Genomic DNA, 15736 nt, shown 5'->3' with positions numbered 1-15736 from the left:
GTGAAAAGTTTTCTCTATATAGGTTTTCTATGCAAGCACGTAGACCAATGTTTTTGAAACCAAACATCGAACCGGCGAAACTTCTGTGTTTCAATTGATTTAAACCATTCGAACTAGTACGAAACTGCGAACAAACTTCTCAAATAATTAAATCATAGATAGGGCTGGTTCACGATTCAGCTAGATCGTCTGGTTGATTAGTTTTTAAAACATTAGCATAGATCACATGATAATTTTCTTTTGGTAAACTTGTCATGACTTTAATGGCTGTCCGATCTTGATGGGATAGTCCAAACGAACAAATTAATTTTTATTATGTAGTTCCTAAAATACCGAATTTAAATCTAAACCGTCCCATCTTGATTAAACCGTCCCATCTTGATTAAACCGTCACCGATCTGTGATTGCGTGACTTTGTCGACTGCATCAAATTGCGGTCTGTAAAATGGTTGCATTTAGAAAGTCCTTTCTAGTCACTCTAGACACTTACAATCCATGTCTTGCCACGAGAATAGATCTTCTCGTGTGTAATTTACATGAGATAGTAAAGTCGTCTCTCATCATTCACAATATATATGTTGTGTATGAGTTTAATTCTTGCTTAGAAGAAACAATTGTCATACAATAAATTTGACACTTTCAAAATAAATTTAATTTGAGATAATAAAATTTGACTCCTTGCATAATGGAATATCTGTGTTGAACATCACAAAAGCAAAACCTAAGACTTTAATTTAAATTCTATACACACTGCTTGCTCAAAACCTAAGACTTTAATTTAAATTCTATACACAGTGCTTGCTCAGTTGTTTAAAGGTTAAGCAACCACCTACCTTTTACTATGTATTTGGTTATGTTGCGAAAAAAATTGATTTTAGTTTAAAATGTATTGAATATGAAATGATATATCTTTGGATACATTCATGTAAAAGTGACTTAAACAGTGAGTTTTAGTTATAAATAATGTTTGAAGTCAAAAGCTACAAATTCTTTTTTGGTACAAACAAATTCTAATTTCAAGTTAAAACCAATATCGGTTGATATCATTTAAATATATGTCAAAATCAATTTTATGTGTCTCACATAAATTTTTCCTCTTCCTACCATGAATTTTTTTTTTTTTTTGTGGTGGCCAGGGTTCGAACCCCGGTGGTGGCCGGGGTTCGAACCCCGAACCTTGCATATATTATGCATTGTCCATACCAACTGAGTTAAGCTCACGAGGACCTCTTCCTACCACGAACTAAACACATTAAAGTGAGTTCTATCTTCAAGATCTCATACTCACATATTTTAATCGGTTTTTCTTTCTATAGAGTATGACCATGAAGTGAGAATCCACAAGTGAAGTCCACTAATTGCAATTTTGCCAAGAGAAATTCTTTTTCCACCATACACATTTCTCGCGTGCCTTCCGAAATTCTTATTTAGTCTATGTTTGGATTATATAATTCGAAAATGTTTTCGACTATTTCGGATTATATAATCTGAAAATGTTTAGAACACATATAAGAGAAAAACTTATCATTAAACAACATTATATTCAACAACAACATAATTTAACCACAACAGTTTCAAGAACATAATTCAACATAATCTCAGTTCTTCACATCAACGATCACTGTCTAAATCAATAACAAAAAGCAAATCAATCTCTGCAACATATTTTTATTTACCCGATGAGTGTTGGGAATTTGTCTTCTAATTCCTTATTAACAGTGATGTAAACAAGTTGTAGCTGCTTCAAGTCTCTCTCCGTTGTCTTTAAGCAATTTCTCTCCATCACCAACTGTCTTAGATTTTCACTCAATATATGGAGTTCAACACGCCCTTTCCTCCCTAGCCTCTTCCTAAGGTTCATCAACCTCACCTCCCTCAACCTCAGATGCTACTTCAGTAGTCTCAACAAGCTTCTCCGCCAAATTTCTTCCCATTGAAAATCACGTCACTCAATCTCTCGAACCATCCTACCATTCCGGCTTATGGGTTGCGAGTTTTCTCCCAAAATATTACAACTTTGACCTCACTCAGATGTTCTGACGTTGAATCTATTAGTATCAATCACGTGTTTCTCATAGCCGATTGTTTCCCTTTGCTTGAAGAACTCGAACTAAGTAACCCCAAATGGATAGATGGCTATGGCACCAAATTGATGGATGGCTATGGCATTTCTGAAGAAGGTATTGGTCAAGTTTTAAGGAGATGTTGTAACATTAGACATTTAAACCTAGCCTGGTGTTCAAGGGTGAATCTACGTGGAATAAAATTCGACGTTTGCAAACTCGAGGCTTTGAACTTGTCACATACAACAGTTGATGATAAAACACTCTGATCTCAAAGAGTTGTTGTGGACTTTTGCAACTATTACTGGAAAATTGTTATTATGTCACAAGTAACGGAGTGAAGCACGTGGTAGAAAACTGCACATTGCTGAGAGAGATCGATTTGAGGGGCTGCTATAGGGTGGATAATGATGTTATTGCCTTAATGGGTTTTCAAGGCCATCCTTGAGAAAGATAACTCTTTGAGTCATGTTCGCCTTCTTTACTAGTATTTAACTGCTCTGCTAAAGTTTAAATTCTAACATGTAAAATGTTTTGTTTTCCGATTTATTTCTTTAAGAAATTTGTCAAGTAAATGATTTAGGATTTTGTCACGATGCACGACTCGATTTACTGTACCTATCCAGGCATGACGGTTTCCCTTGTTGATTTGTAGATATGTTTCATGTTAAGTTTTAGATTTATTATTACATTGCAATAAGCGATACGGTTTAGTTTAGAACTGACATGGTATTTTTCCAGACTAGTACATCTATGATCTTCACATTTCCAGATTCACGGATGTTTCCTCTTTTGTTTTATTTTCGAATATTTGTTTGAGGCATTCTCTGAAGATGATATCATTTTGTTACACATGGATTTTTATTTTTGCTTGGAATAATTCAAGCCTAATACAGACAAAGTTGTTGCAAATGTGTTTTTTTTTTTTACCACAGTTCTCAATTTTACGATAGTTCAGATAATGCACTTCAGTCCTCCTATGGTTACTTAGAATCAAATTCCATAGGGATACTTTGAACAATCTCATGGTTTACTGTTTATGCTTGTAATATTCCTCTTCATGTTTTCTGATGTATTCTCCATGTCAAGCTCCATGTAAGTGTTTTCTGCTTGTAATAATTTTCTGCTGCAAAAAGGAGATTACTACCCCAGTGTATTGACCTTGACAACTTTTTCCAATTTTTATTTGAATTGTACTGCATAATTGCTTCCTCATATTCTGTTCTAAATTGTGTTAGATACTGATTCAGATACGAATAAATACCAATGATAATTCTATAGTATTTGGGAGATTATTGCACAATAATTAGGGATTGCATGTGATGCATTATAATTCTATGACTAGTGCTTGTAATAATTTTTTACCGAACGTCAAAAGAATCTATTTTGTCTGCACATTGGTTGTCTTCTCTAAAAATACTATAGATGTAGAACCGAATGCTTTTAGTTAACTTGATACATTTTAACCATTTTACTTTTTAGGTACCATGAAACAATACCAGAATTTTCGAAAGCCATCGTAACTAGTTGAGAGTCATTTTCTAACCAAAGCTTTGCTCAAATTCTTCATATAAACTATCTCAATAGCAGTCATCAACCCATGAAGCTTAGCTTGAAAATTTTAAGTGTCTAAAACATAGGAGAAAAATTATTTAGTGACTTAAAATAGAAATCACAAGAAAAATATTATTAATTTGCAAGGAAAGAAAGATACATAAACACTTGGGGTAGATCAAAGACATAAAATAGAAATCATATTTTAAGCTTATTTTTTACATAGAAATTTTATAATGTTTTAAACATGTCTGAAAAATATCATTCAAAAAATTAAAATTGTAAGAATAATTAAAAAAAATTGAATTTATCAAAGACTAAAACTTAGACTCACAACTCATTAGCTGAAAAATAGCAAAGAGATTAGGAGCTTGTAAATTAATGGACTTCAAATCATAATTATTGTGTTTCTTACCCAAAGAAATTAAAGAGTTATGAAGTTGTCACCAAGAAAAAAGAGAGTTTCAAATATAGCAAACTTACCATTCCTTGTCGAATATAATCGAAAATAAAAATAAATACAAGGGAGACTTCTTGTTACCATTTTCTTATTTTTATTGATCTCGAAAGTCTAACTAAAACTCACATATTAAAAAGGGTTAAATATGTTTTTAGTCCCTATAAAATTGCGACATTCTAAGTTTAGTCCTTACTTAATTTTAAGGGTCTTGTTAACTTGTGCCCTAAGAGCACAAGATAAGGAACTCAAAAGTAGAAATATTCCCTCGAATTTTGTGCATTCTATTTATTGTAAACTCAAAAATTTAATTGAATGCACACATTTCAACAAAAAGTTGCTATGTTGGGTTCTTTATCTTGTGCCTTAAGGGCACAAGTTAACATTTCCCTAATTTTAATAGTTTTTTAATCCCTACAAAAAATTCTGCACTCAATATGAGTCCTTACTCAATCCAAATTTGTTTAATTTATGCTAAACTCTTAAGTTTTTCAACAATTTTTTAAAGGCGTGTTAAGAACGTTATTAAAAGTTCCTCCGAAAAAAATATCGCAGAAATTTGATTTCTACATCCATATTTTTGTTACTTATATCTTAAACTTTTGTCGTTTTAAAAAATTCATATTTAATTTATTTCATGTTAAAAAATTCTATATTTTAGTAAATGAACCTTTCATAGTGTTATAAACTTGTATAAAAAGAATAGTTAAAAAATTTAAGAGTTTAAGGATAATTAAACAAGGGGTTTGCTAGGATACACCCACTAGTTTTTATTAAGGTGTGTTTTAGCAAAGATATAACTAAAAAATTGTTAAATACACCTTAAGGTGAATGTTGCTAAAACACATCTTCTTAAAAAATAAGTGGGTGTATGTTAGCAACTCCTATAGACATTTGCTAGAATACACCCACTTATTTTTTAGAAGGTGTGTTTTAGCAAGTTATAACTAAAAAGTAATTAAATACACTTTAAGGTGTAGCTTGCCAAAACACTCCCATATAAAAAGCTAGTTGGAGTGTACTAGCAAATCCCATTAAACAAAATTTGTTTTAGCAAGGACTAAAATTATAAGAATTTTTTTTTTGTAGGGATTAAAAAAGCTATTAAAATTAAGTAAGGACTAAACTTAAAAGATCGCAATTTTATAGGGACCAAAAACTTATTTAACCCTACTAAAAATCCATGCACCAACATATCAAATATTCTTAAAGTCTTTTACCATATGAAACATACTTAAAGAACTATCATTTTAAAAGTATACGAACAACCAAATTTTGTTTTGTACGACAATGAGAATTAAGAACCACATGGCCACTCTATTGGATGAGACGGACGGACCGACCATGTGGGCAGGATAACCATAGCTTACTAGTAGGCTCGAGTCTTTGCAAGTGCAACAAGGCCCTTAACATAGGGACTCAAACTTGGAAGAGCCTCAATTTTTTTATTTTTTATTTTTAAAAGGAAGAATAAATCAGATGTACTACGACCATAATCTGTCACTAAATGCATTTTTCCCGTAGGTGCAAGTGCAATAAGGTCATTGACATAAAACCTCAAACTTAGAGGGGCCTAATTTTTTTTCTTCAAAAAACAAGGAAAAAAGAAGTTGTACCAACGACCATAATCTGACACTAAATGTCTTTTTTTTGTAGGTAAAAGTCTGAAAGACAACAATTTTGATGTCAATTATACATTGTCCATAGATAAATGCATATTTGTTTGTAGGTAAAAGTCATGTTTGAACTATTGCTCATATATTTAACTACAACTTAATTGTCTATCACTAGAAGTGGTGCTAGATATATATATATATATATATATATATATATATATATATATATATTTTTTTTTTTTTTTCAATTTTTTTAAATGAAAATTTGTAAGATTATAACGGGACCTTTGAATTGTCGGAGACGACTCTGCTTACTAGTATATTGGAAAAGTTATCTTATGCACTTAGGAATACCTAGCGGATCCTTGAAGCCTATATATGTGTAGTACTTGGCTCCCACGTCACACTTCGACCAAGTCCCCCTCTTCTTTGTCACATGATCGATAAGGGTATGAGAGCGAAGAAGGGGGTGAGTTGGTGTGGGACATGGACGAGAAACAGTTCAACAAAGCTCTGCTTTCCTCTAGGTCTTGGCTACTATAAATACAGGAGTCAGGCTTCTCATAAGACTGATTACTTTTACAGACGAGAGATACACCGACCCCTTGTCAACATATCGCTTCAAGGGTTGACACTATTATGCTTACCACATCTACAAGTACATGTTTATTTTTGGGGTTAAATATGTTTTGGAAAATGTTAACTAGTGCCCCCGGGGCACTGGTTAAGGAAACCAAATATAGTATAAATACCTTGGAACTTGTGTAGTCAAAGTTTAAAAAGTGTAAAGAATGATGTTTTCAATGCAAATATTACCTTTTTTGTTAGTTAACAAGACCCATATGTTTTTAGTCCCTATAAATATACCAACTTTTTTTTTTTTTGAAGAAGGTAAATTAGCCCCACCCAAATTGGCATAGGTAAATTAGCCCACCCAAATTGGCATTGGAGAGAATCGAACCTGAGACTTCGAGGAGGAGCACACTCCCAAGTCCTAAGCCAATACCACTAGGCCAATCCAAGTGGGTTAATATACAAACTTTTTGTTTTAGTCCCTCTAAAATTTTCCTTCAACTTTTAGTCTATATAAAATTTTCATTCACTACTTTTGGTTCTTATTTTTAAGTTTATTTTTTTATTGAAATTGTGCAGAAATGTGTAGAATAGTGTAAAAAAAATTCCAAAAAAAATTAGAATTTTTTAACAAAACAAAAATTAAATATGAATTTTTAACAGTCAAAAATATAAAAATTCATGTTTTGTTAAAAAAATCTAATTTTTTTGGAAGAGAATCTTATAATATTATGAATTTTTCTGCAAAGTTTTATTCAAAAATATGAATTCGACATATAACTTTACTTTAAAGAAGGAACCAAAAAGGAAGATGAAATTTTTTTAAGAAACTAAAAGCTGAAGTAAAATTTTAGAGCGCCTAAAATAAAAAATTGACATATTTATAGAGATAAAAAAACATATTTAATCATTATTTTTTATAATGTGTACATCCAAAATGATTTAAAGTATGTGGGAAAAGTTTTTGCTTTATTTTCACTACATAATGATGATCATAGTCGTACAGATACACTCTTATTCTTGATCAATTTCTACTGAACTAAACTTAACCCAACAACACAAACCCAAATTAAAATTACTAAAGTTTGGATTCAATATTCCTCTCACTAATATCTCCAACAGCCTTAACCACATGACACAAAAACTTCTTCCTATTCTCAGCATACACGTGTCCATTCCATCCACGTTTCACCAAATCACCACCCAATTCAACCGCAGCCTTAACCGTTTCCTCAACGCTATCATGCGCCGAGTCAACAATCCCCAATCTCACCGCCTCCTTCGCCGTCACCTTCGCCGCCTGCATCACAATCTTCCTCCTCGCCGCCGCATCACCAACCTTCGCATCAACAATCGCAATAAACCACGCCGGAATCACATGATCAATGTCAATCTCACTCATGTAGAGAAATCCACGATCGGATCGCATTAAAACATAGTCGTGAGATAATGCGAGGATGTAACCTGCGGCGGAGGCGTGACCGGTGACAGCAGCGATGGTAGGCATAGGAAGAGAAATGAGTTCAGAGACGACGGAACGGAGGAGATCGTCGATGAGGATGATGCGCGATTTATTGTCTTGTGCCCAGTCGATGTCGTAGCCGTTGGAGAAGAATTTGCCGTGTGCGGTGGTGATGAGGACGGAGGAGGTGGTGGCTTGTTGACGGACACGGTGGAGAGCGGATTTGATTGAATTGAGAAGTGTGGGGTTGAGACGGTGTTCATCGTTGCCGGTTAGTGTTAGGATAAAGATGTTGCCTTTCTTCTCTAAACTGCACATTTTTTGAATCAAATTAATTGGATTTTGGATTTTGGGTTTAAGTGATTATTAGAGTGTAAACTTTAGGAAATGAAATGATACTAAATCTTAGGATGAGATGAATGATTGGGTGATAAGATATATAAGCGTGACAACCAATAATTCCATAGTTGACCAGTCAAACTCATGTGTTTTGGACGAAGACTTTTCCATCTCGTGGTTTTTTTTTTTTTTTTTTTTGGGTTGAAAAGTACTACTCATCCAACTATTTTATTCTACTAGGAGAAGAAAACAAGGCTTTGTTTGGTGGAGAAAAAAAAGTGTTTAGTTAAATTAGATTATACTGCTGATAAATTAACTATAGTGAGTAGTTGATAAAGTAGCTTATAGTGAAAAACTTATAGAAACTAGTTTATAGCGAATAAGTTAATTTCTTAAATTTGTTGTGTTTAGTGAAAGTAGTAGTTGAACTAATTTATAAATATAAATTGAAATAAAAACGATATGTTTAATTAGTAATATTTATTATTTTTTTAAATAAAATGATAGAGGTAAAACTGAGAGAAAAAAGATAAGCTATAAACTAATTGAATTGACTTATCAAAATAAGTTATAAGCTAATAAAGATAAGCTATAAACAAAATTAGAGGTTGTGGCGACACAGACGATGAGTTTGTTGAGTTAGGTTGAGGTGGAGATGGAGAATGAGAATGTGTGAATTTGAAGGTTTAAATTGGAGTTTGTTTGGACGTCATGGTGATGATGATGTAGAGAAGAAGCAAATAGAAATGAAGAATCAAAATAAGCTATAGGCTAATTGAATTGACTTATCAAAATAAGTTGTAATCTAGTAATGATAGGTTATAAACAAAATTAGATTAGAAGACTTGCTTTGATCGAGAAAGGAAGGGGGAAGACCGTTGGAGGAAACAATTATGTCACCAGAGGTTGCGGTGAAGGAGAGGATGAGTTTGTTGTAGCGGCAGGAGGTGAAAGGCGAATTTATTGGGAAGAAGAGAGTGGTTGAGTTAGTTCCTTGAGGTAAGTTTATTCATTTTGTGTGGTGTCTTGGTTGTATGTCATAATTCCTTATATGTTAGGTGCGGAAAAAGAATTTGCTTTTCCGCATTTTCTTAGTCAGTCCGATAATTGTTTGTGGCAAGGAGTGAGACCTAAGATGTCTGATTTTATTCTCTTATCTCATAGGACTGGTTTGCAATGCAGTGCAGTGCAGTTTGTTGTCATATTGTATCTGTGATCGTCGAAATCAAGCATTAGTATCTCTCTCGCCAAGGTTTTGGTGGCTGCAGCTGTGTTTTAAAACTCTAGTGGTAGTTTTATCCTAGTATTGAACTTTGTTTTGGTTTAGTAAGGGATAGTTGATTTGTATCAGGTTCAGGGGTCTAAAGTTTGCATCGAGTTTCAGGAGTTTTTGGTTTCTGTATCAGGTTCAAATTTGTTTATTGGGCTTGGTCATGTTTTGTATTGTTTTTGTGTTGGGGGTAGACTGTTGTGTCGTTTTGGTTTGTGCCTCTTATTTCTTAATAAAAGTTTTTTCTTATCTTTTCTAAAAAAAAAAAAAAACAAACAGAGCCTAATAGTGCCCATAGATTCCTTCATAACTAAGATTACAAACATGATAGAAAAAAAATGGTGCCCACATTTTCTTTTTACGTGTCATTGCCTTTAAAAAAGGAAGGGATTATAAAAGTACCAAACGTCCACCAACTATATGAAAGACCAAAAATCAACACATCAAGCCACCAAGGATTCTACAACTTCTCAGTGAGTATTTTGTTAAATGTTATTTTTAGCAGCTTAATTTGACTAGTTTAACTTGTTATTTTTTTAGACATAAACATGATTTTGATTATATAAAGTTGTAATGGTTTTTAATCACTATTGGTCAAAAGGTGCAATGGAGCCTCTGACGATTTCAAACTCTAAATTGCTTGATTGCTGCAATTGTTTTCAACCTCTAAGTATTCCTGTCTTTCAGGTATGCATTTGATTATATTAATTGTTTTCTACATATGAGAAAATTTAATTTCTTGTCATTTATATGCAATATGTTTCTGGTCATTTATTTTAAATATTTAATACTCTTTTCTAGTATGTTTCAAACATTGTATTCAATAGTGTCCGCTATACACTTCGCGCACAACGTGAAACACAAGGGTATGACTCTTAACACAACCCCACGTCGAGAACCGGACATCTTGAGCGTAATCCGATTGGCTAATAGTGGTGATCTGGTAGCAGGTGGCCCAACGGATTTTTTTGGATAGATTCTGATAATATCTTAGGATTTGTGTTGAACCTAACTCAACTTTACAAAACTGACTTGTAAAGTGAGGAATGCCCCCAATTATATACTCATATTTAGGCTTTATTTCATTTAATGCAATTAACGTAGAATTCACTTTAGAGGGTAAAGTAAGTATTATCAACAGGGGCGGAGCTACATAGAGTTCAGGGTGTTCAAGTGAACCCCCTCACTTCTTTAATTTACATTCAAAATGTTAGGCTTTTTCCATGCTGAACCCCCTCAAATCTAAACATTGCACCACACTTGCACCTCTCTCACCCTGTGGTCGCTACTAATTGGTAAGCTGTTGTGACAAAGCTCACTCACATTGCAGCAGCACATTGTCCAATGACAATGACATGTTACAGTTAGTTATATAATTAATTAGTTCATAGGTTGCAACTCAAAATAAAAAATTGCTCACAAATTTACTTGTGGGAAATTAAACAAAAGAATTGCAACTGAGCCAAAGTCACCATCTGAATTATATTGGCCTTAAGATATATTTAAAGTATGTACATATTGTTTAAATATATCTTACAATTCATAATGCTATTATCTCTTCATAAATATAGGCCCGCTCTTGAGATTTTTCTTTATCATTTTCTACATTGCTTGCTTCAAATTTGTAAGTTGCCTAGTAATAATTTTTTACAAACATACCTCTAATTATGTTACATATTTTACCTGTAATTCATAATAAAAAGTAAATTAATTATATCTCTTGAAAAGTAAATTGACGAAGTCTAAGATTTTAAAACTTACAATCCTTGATAGCGCATGAAGATTGTGAAGACTAAATTGTCTAGAGAACAATTGTTGAGTATGTATGTAATTTTTTTAATACAATGCAAAAAAATTAATATATTACTATGATTATTAATAAAAGTTTAGAAGTTTGAACCCCTTCCTTCAAAAAAAAAAAAATGAAAAGAAGTTTGAACCCCCTGACCCAAGGTCCTGGCTACGCCACTGATTATCAACTATTAATTAGAAAATGCATGATGGATATTGAAGGTACATCATTACAATCAAGGGTTTTTAAATTAGCGACACTTGATTTTCTCAATTTAAAGGAGATTTTCCCTCCTCATCTTATGCGGCTTAGTAGGAAACAGAAAAGAATGGAGAACCAAGATGTCCCTATAGAGACACAAAACAATTAGGGAGAAACAGAGATAGATGCATAACAAATGACAGGGCCGTTCCTATGAAATAGGAGGCTCGGTTCTATTTTTAAAATAGACCCCAGTAAAATCAAAACGCAATTCTTTTTGTGTAGCTAAGCTTCGTTAAAAAATCAGAATCAGAAGAACTTTTATACACGAAACAAAACAAAATAAAATTAAGTGAAAGAGAGGTGAAATTTACCTAACAAAATAAAATAGTTTCTTTCAATGGGGGTGAGTATTATAATTTTTTTGAAGGCCCATAGTTTTTAGAGGTTCGGTTCGGTAGCGCTTCCTGCACTCCCCAAGGTCCGGCCCTGACAAATGATGTCTAGTAGTGAAGAGCATGATCATGAATTGATACTATTTTACAAATCACTTTTATTTATTTTAATTGCTTAGATGTGTTTTTTAAGCCTTAGAGGCAAAGACTTGTTTGATTTACATTGGGTTTGAATATAAGTTACAATGATCTCTCATAAATAATGATGAATGTCTTTAATTTTGTATATCCTTCTATTTTTGAGCTTTTATATGTGTATGTTATGAACCTGTATTGTTTCTCTAAACTTTGGTATTGTGGCCATATTGCTACCTGCTATACTGCTATAGTATTTTGGGTGTCAGCTGTAATCCGTCTTTGAGTACATTGATTTTGAGAATAATAAATTAAGAATGATTAGCTTTATGTTTATTATACTTATGATTGCATAACTTGATAACAAGCTTTACAAAAAATCTCTTACTTTATTTGATTCTAGCAAATGGTTCAAAGTTTAATTTGATGGTTTTCTTTTTTGTTGTAATTCAGTGTGATAATGGTCATATTGTTTGCTCTACCTGCTGTCCTAAACTTAGGAACAAGTGTCAGAAGTGCTCGTTGCACATTAGCTCAAAACGTTGTAAAGCTATCGAGAATCTATTGCAATCTATCGAAATGCCATGTCCGAATGCAAAACATGGTTGCAGGGAGAAAATGAGTTACACTGGAAATAGGAAGCATGAAGAAGAATGCATCTATGTGCCATGTTACTGTCCCCTTTCAGGTTGTGACTTTGTTGCAGCATCAGAACTGTTGTCCAACCATTTCAGCCATAAACATGGGGGTTCTCAAATCAAATTTTCTTATGGTCTTTGTTCAAATTTTTTTTTTTCTTATGGTCACTCCTTCATTGTCTCCTTGAAGTCTAATGGTGGAACCATTGTTCTTCAAGAGGAAAATGACGGCAAACTATTTATTCTCAATAATGCTACTATGAGTTTGGGAAATGCAGTCAATATTTGCTGCATTGGTCCTAACTCTTCTGGGTCCGAGTATAGTTATGATATATTGGCTAAGTCTGAGATATGCAAACTGAAATTACAGTCTTTTGCGAAGAACGTCCAACAGTTTACTTTAGCAACTCTTTCATCAGAGTTCCTTGTGATTCCATTTCGTTCTTCTGAACCTCTCAAGCTAGAAATTTGCATAACCCCCATGGTACCGCCTATCTCCTTTTCTTTGCTTTTTTTTCGTTCCAATTAAAGTCTTATTATTTTCTTTTATGTTTTGAATTTATACTCTAGCATTTTATCTCAAATTCATCGGTTTTGCAAATGCCAAAATAAAGTTGTTTTGTTAGTGTTTTCTATTTTTGTATTTTTGTATCAGTTCTTAAAATATCAGTCTCAAAATTTCTTAAATTGATTTTGATCATGAATTTCTTTTGCCCTGTTGTACTGTAATAAATTTTGCTTTCTTTATGATGCTTTATCATTGATCAATGTGGTGTAAATTGCGGTGCATATGCAAATATTCTTTTATTGATTTAATGGCAATGGTGCTACAGATGCAAATCTACATAATCACCCCGACTAGGAAGATGATCCCCCTGAGGGTTAAGAGTTCAGACACAGTAGCCAATGTGAAGGAGATGATTTTTGACAAGACACAGTACCAGGTGCACATGCAACGTCTGATCTTTGATGGTAAGCTACTAGATGACAGCCTGACCCTTGCCAATTACAACATCCAAGAGAAGTCAACCCTCCACCTCGTCCTCCGCCTCATTGGGGACTAGATGACCACCGCACCATCACCGATTACTAAATCCAAGAGCAGGCAATCATCCACCTTATCATCTGCCGCCGTTGGCAACCCTTATCATGAAGACAATCGCCCTATGAGTGGAGAAATAATACATTATTGTTCTTTCTGTTTTGTCTTGAGCTGTATAGTAATTTGTATTCTTATTAAGGATTTGACTTTTCCATTTCTTATTAAGGATTTGACTTTGAGAATTGAACAAGAAGGAACTATTGTGATGATAGTATATATGTTGAAAAAGGATAGTGATGATGGCAGATTGATGACGGTGCATCAACATTAGTTTTTTTAGTCATATTTAGGTCTTTATTATAGCATATAGAGAGTCAACTGCAATGAATTTATGGTGAAATCAAACCAAAACAGGAACAAGAGCTCAAGAGAAGAAACTTTGAGAAAACAGGAAAATATTGCCCAAGTTTAAGCAAACGTGCCACGCTGGTAACTGGTCGTGGCACGTTGGAACGATGTGGAGTTCATCGTGACATTCTGGAATTTTCGTGGCACGAAGGAAAACGCAACGTGCCACGATTGGTTGATGAACTTGCTGCCACGTCAGATTAATGAAGGCATCGTGCCACGATGGTCCCGTATCGTGGCACGAAGATGAGCTTTTTCTGAAACCCTAATTTCTTTCTATAAATATCCAGCTGCTAGCAAGGGTTAGGGTACTGATTATTATTGCGATTTTGAGCACTGAGGACGGCAGGAGACCAAGGAATAAGCCCTGAATCTCATACCAACACTCCGTTGGTTAGATTTATGTATGTTTTCTCTTGTTATTGCTTATGATTGTTTAGCTATGAGTAACCTTTAGTTTGGTTAAGCCATGATGAAACTATTATAATATATGATTTTGTAGTTGAACTCTCTCTATGATCAATGCTATTCAATTTTTATTCAGAATTACTTGTGTTTATTGCTTTTTATGTTATTGTTTTGTATGACTACTAGCCCTAGCTTCTTGCAATCACATGAATTGATCTTAGGAATTGAATGACTACTAGCCCTAGCTTTTAATCCTGAAATAGTAATTTTGTTTAACTCAACACTAGGAACCTAGAGATAGGAAATTGAGAGTTATGATACATGAATTAACGTTCCAACATCGCTTCCACGATTATTCAATCAAGTTAAGAGATTAATAGGGTTATAACTTAGGAAAGGGTTTTGAGTCAAGAGATTGATCAAAACCACTTAGTTAATTTATCGTAAAAACTGAGTAGTAATTGAGAGTAGAGAGAGGTAGACTTTTCATATAAAGCAATAGCGGATTCATCGGCTTAACCATTCATCTCAACATAATTTTCTTTCGCACTTTTTTCACTTTAATTAAGTCTGATAAAACCGAACTTCTCTGCCTAGGGCAACCAAATACAAACTTTACACATCCTAACGTATAACGCGCTTGCTAGAATTGAAATTAACACAGTCCTTGTGGATCAATATTTATTACTACTTCGATAGTTTTTGGTACACTTGCCAGATATCTATCAAGTTTTTGGCGCCGTTGCCGGGGACTGTTGAATAATTTCAACAAGGCAATTACGTTATAATTTAGGATTGTTGCAAATTATTTTTCTGTTTTTTTTATTACTTTAAAATTTTTCTGAGTTTCGGTATTCATTCATTAATTCTTGTATCGTGCAGTGCTACTAAGGTATTTTGCTGTTTATGCGAGATAAACAGAGCTCCGACAACTTAGAGTACGATCCGAAAATAGAAAGGACTGCAAGAGCACTTCGGAAAGCTGTCCGTTTGCAACGGTTGTCTCAATCCGTTCCACCGGGTGTACGGGAACCAATACCGGAGCCGATTATTACTGAATCTGAAACTATGGAAGAACCTGTACCACCAAGACCGAAATTGGGAGACTATGGGTTAGCTACTCATCGCGGTCAACTGACCCACACTTTTCAACCAGCTAACCCCGTTTCTTTTGACATCAAGACCACCATTCTCAACGGTTTGAGAGACAAACAGTTCGATGGGACTGAAGCTATAAGCCCACATGAACACTTGAGCCGCTTTGCTGAAACTTGTGAGTTTTGTGTACAACCAGCCACCGTGACTGATGCACAAAAGAAGCTCGGGCTATTCCCCTTCACCTTGACCGCCAGAGCAAAAGATTGGTTGTTAACTATACCCAAT

At 33.9% G+C, this 15736-nt stretch overlaps 2 protein-coding genes across 4 annotated transcripts; one reads left to right on the top strand and one right to left on the bottom strand.

The window, feature by feature from the left end:
* Positions 1-7148: 7148 nt before the first annotated feature.
* On the bottom strand, positions 7149-8137 carry ECI1 (delta(3), delta(2)-enoyl CoA isomerase 1). Its single transcript, XM_085729567.1, has one exon. The coding sequence runs from the start codon at positions 8041-8043 to the stop codon at positions 7342-7344; it is 702 nt and encodes a 233-aa protein (XP_085585693.1). The 5' UTR covers positions 8044-8137; the 3' UTR covers positions 7149-7341.
* LOC146905052 (E3 ubiquitin-protein ligase SINA-like 10) lies at positions 7274-13842 on the top strand. 3 transcript variants are annotated; one of them, XM_085729560.1, is made up of 5 exons: positions 7274-9063; positions 9229-9807; positions 9936-10021; positions 12311-12979; positions 13329-13842. In XM_085729560.1, exons 3-5 carry the CDS (start codon positions 9941-9943, stop codon positions 13557-13559), a joined length of 981 nt encoding a protein of 326 aa, XP_085585686.1. In that variant the 5' UTR covers positions 7274-9063; positions 9229-9807; positions 9936-9940; the 3' UTR covers positions 13560-13842. The 3 variants fall into 3 exon arrangements, with proteins under 3 accessions (XP_085585686.1, XP_085585685.1, XP_085585684.1); XM_085729559.1 differs by having other exon boundaries at positions 8282-9063; positions 9929-10021; XM_085729558.1 differs by having other exon boundaries at positions 8282-9807; positions 9929-10021.
* The last annotated feature ends 1894 nt before the right edge of the window (positions 13843-15736 follow it).

The sequence above is a fragment of the Medicago sativa genome, chromosome 7 (assembly GCF_051527215.1).
Source record: "Medicago sativa cultivar Bolivia chromosome 7, Bolivia_mono, whole genome shotgun sequence".
In the NCBI taxonomy this organism is placed as follows: Eukaryota; Viridiplantae; Streptophyta; class Magnoliopsida; order Fabales; family Fabaceae; genus Medicago; species Medicago sativa.
The sequence above is the reverse complement of the archived record's forward strand: the minus strand, read 5'-3'. Positions and strand labels throughout refer to the sequence as shown.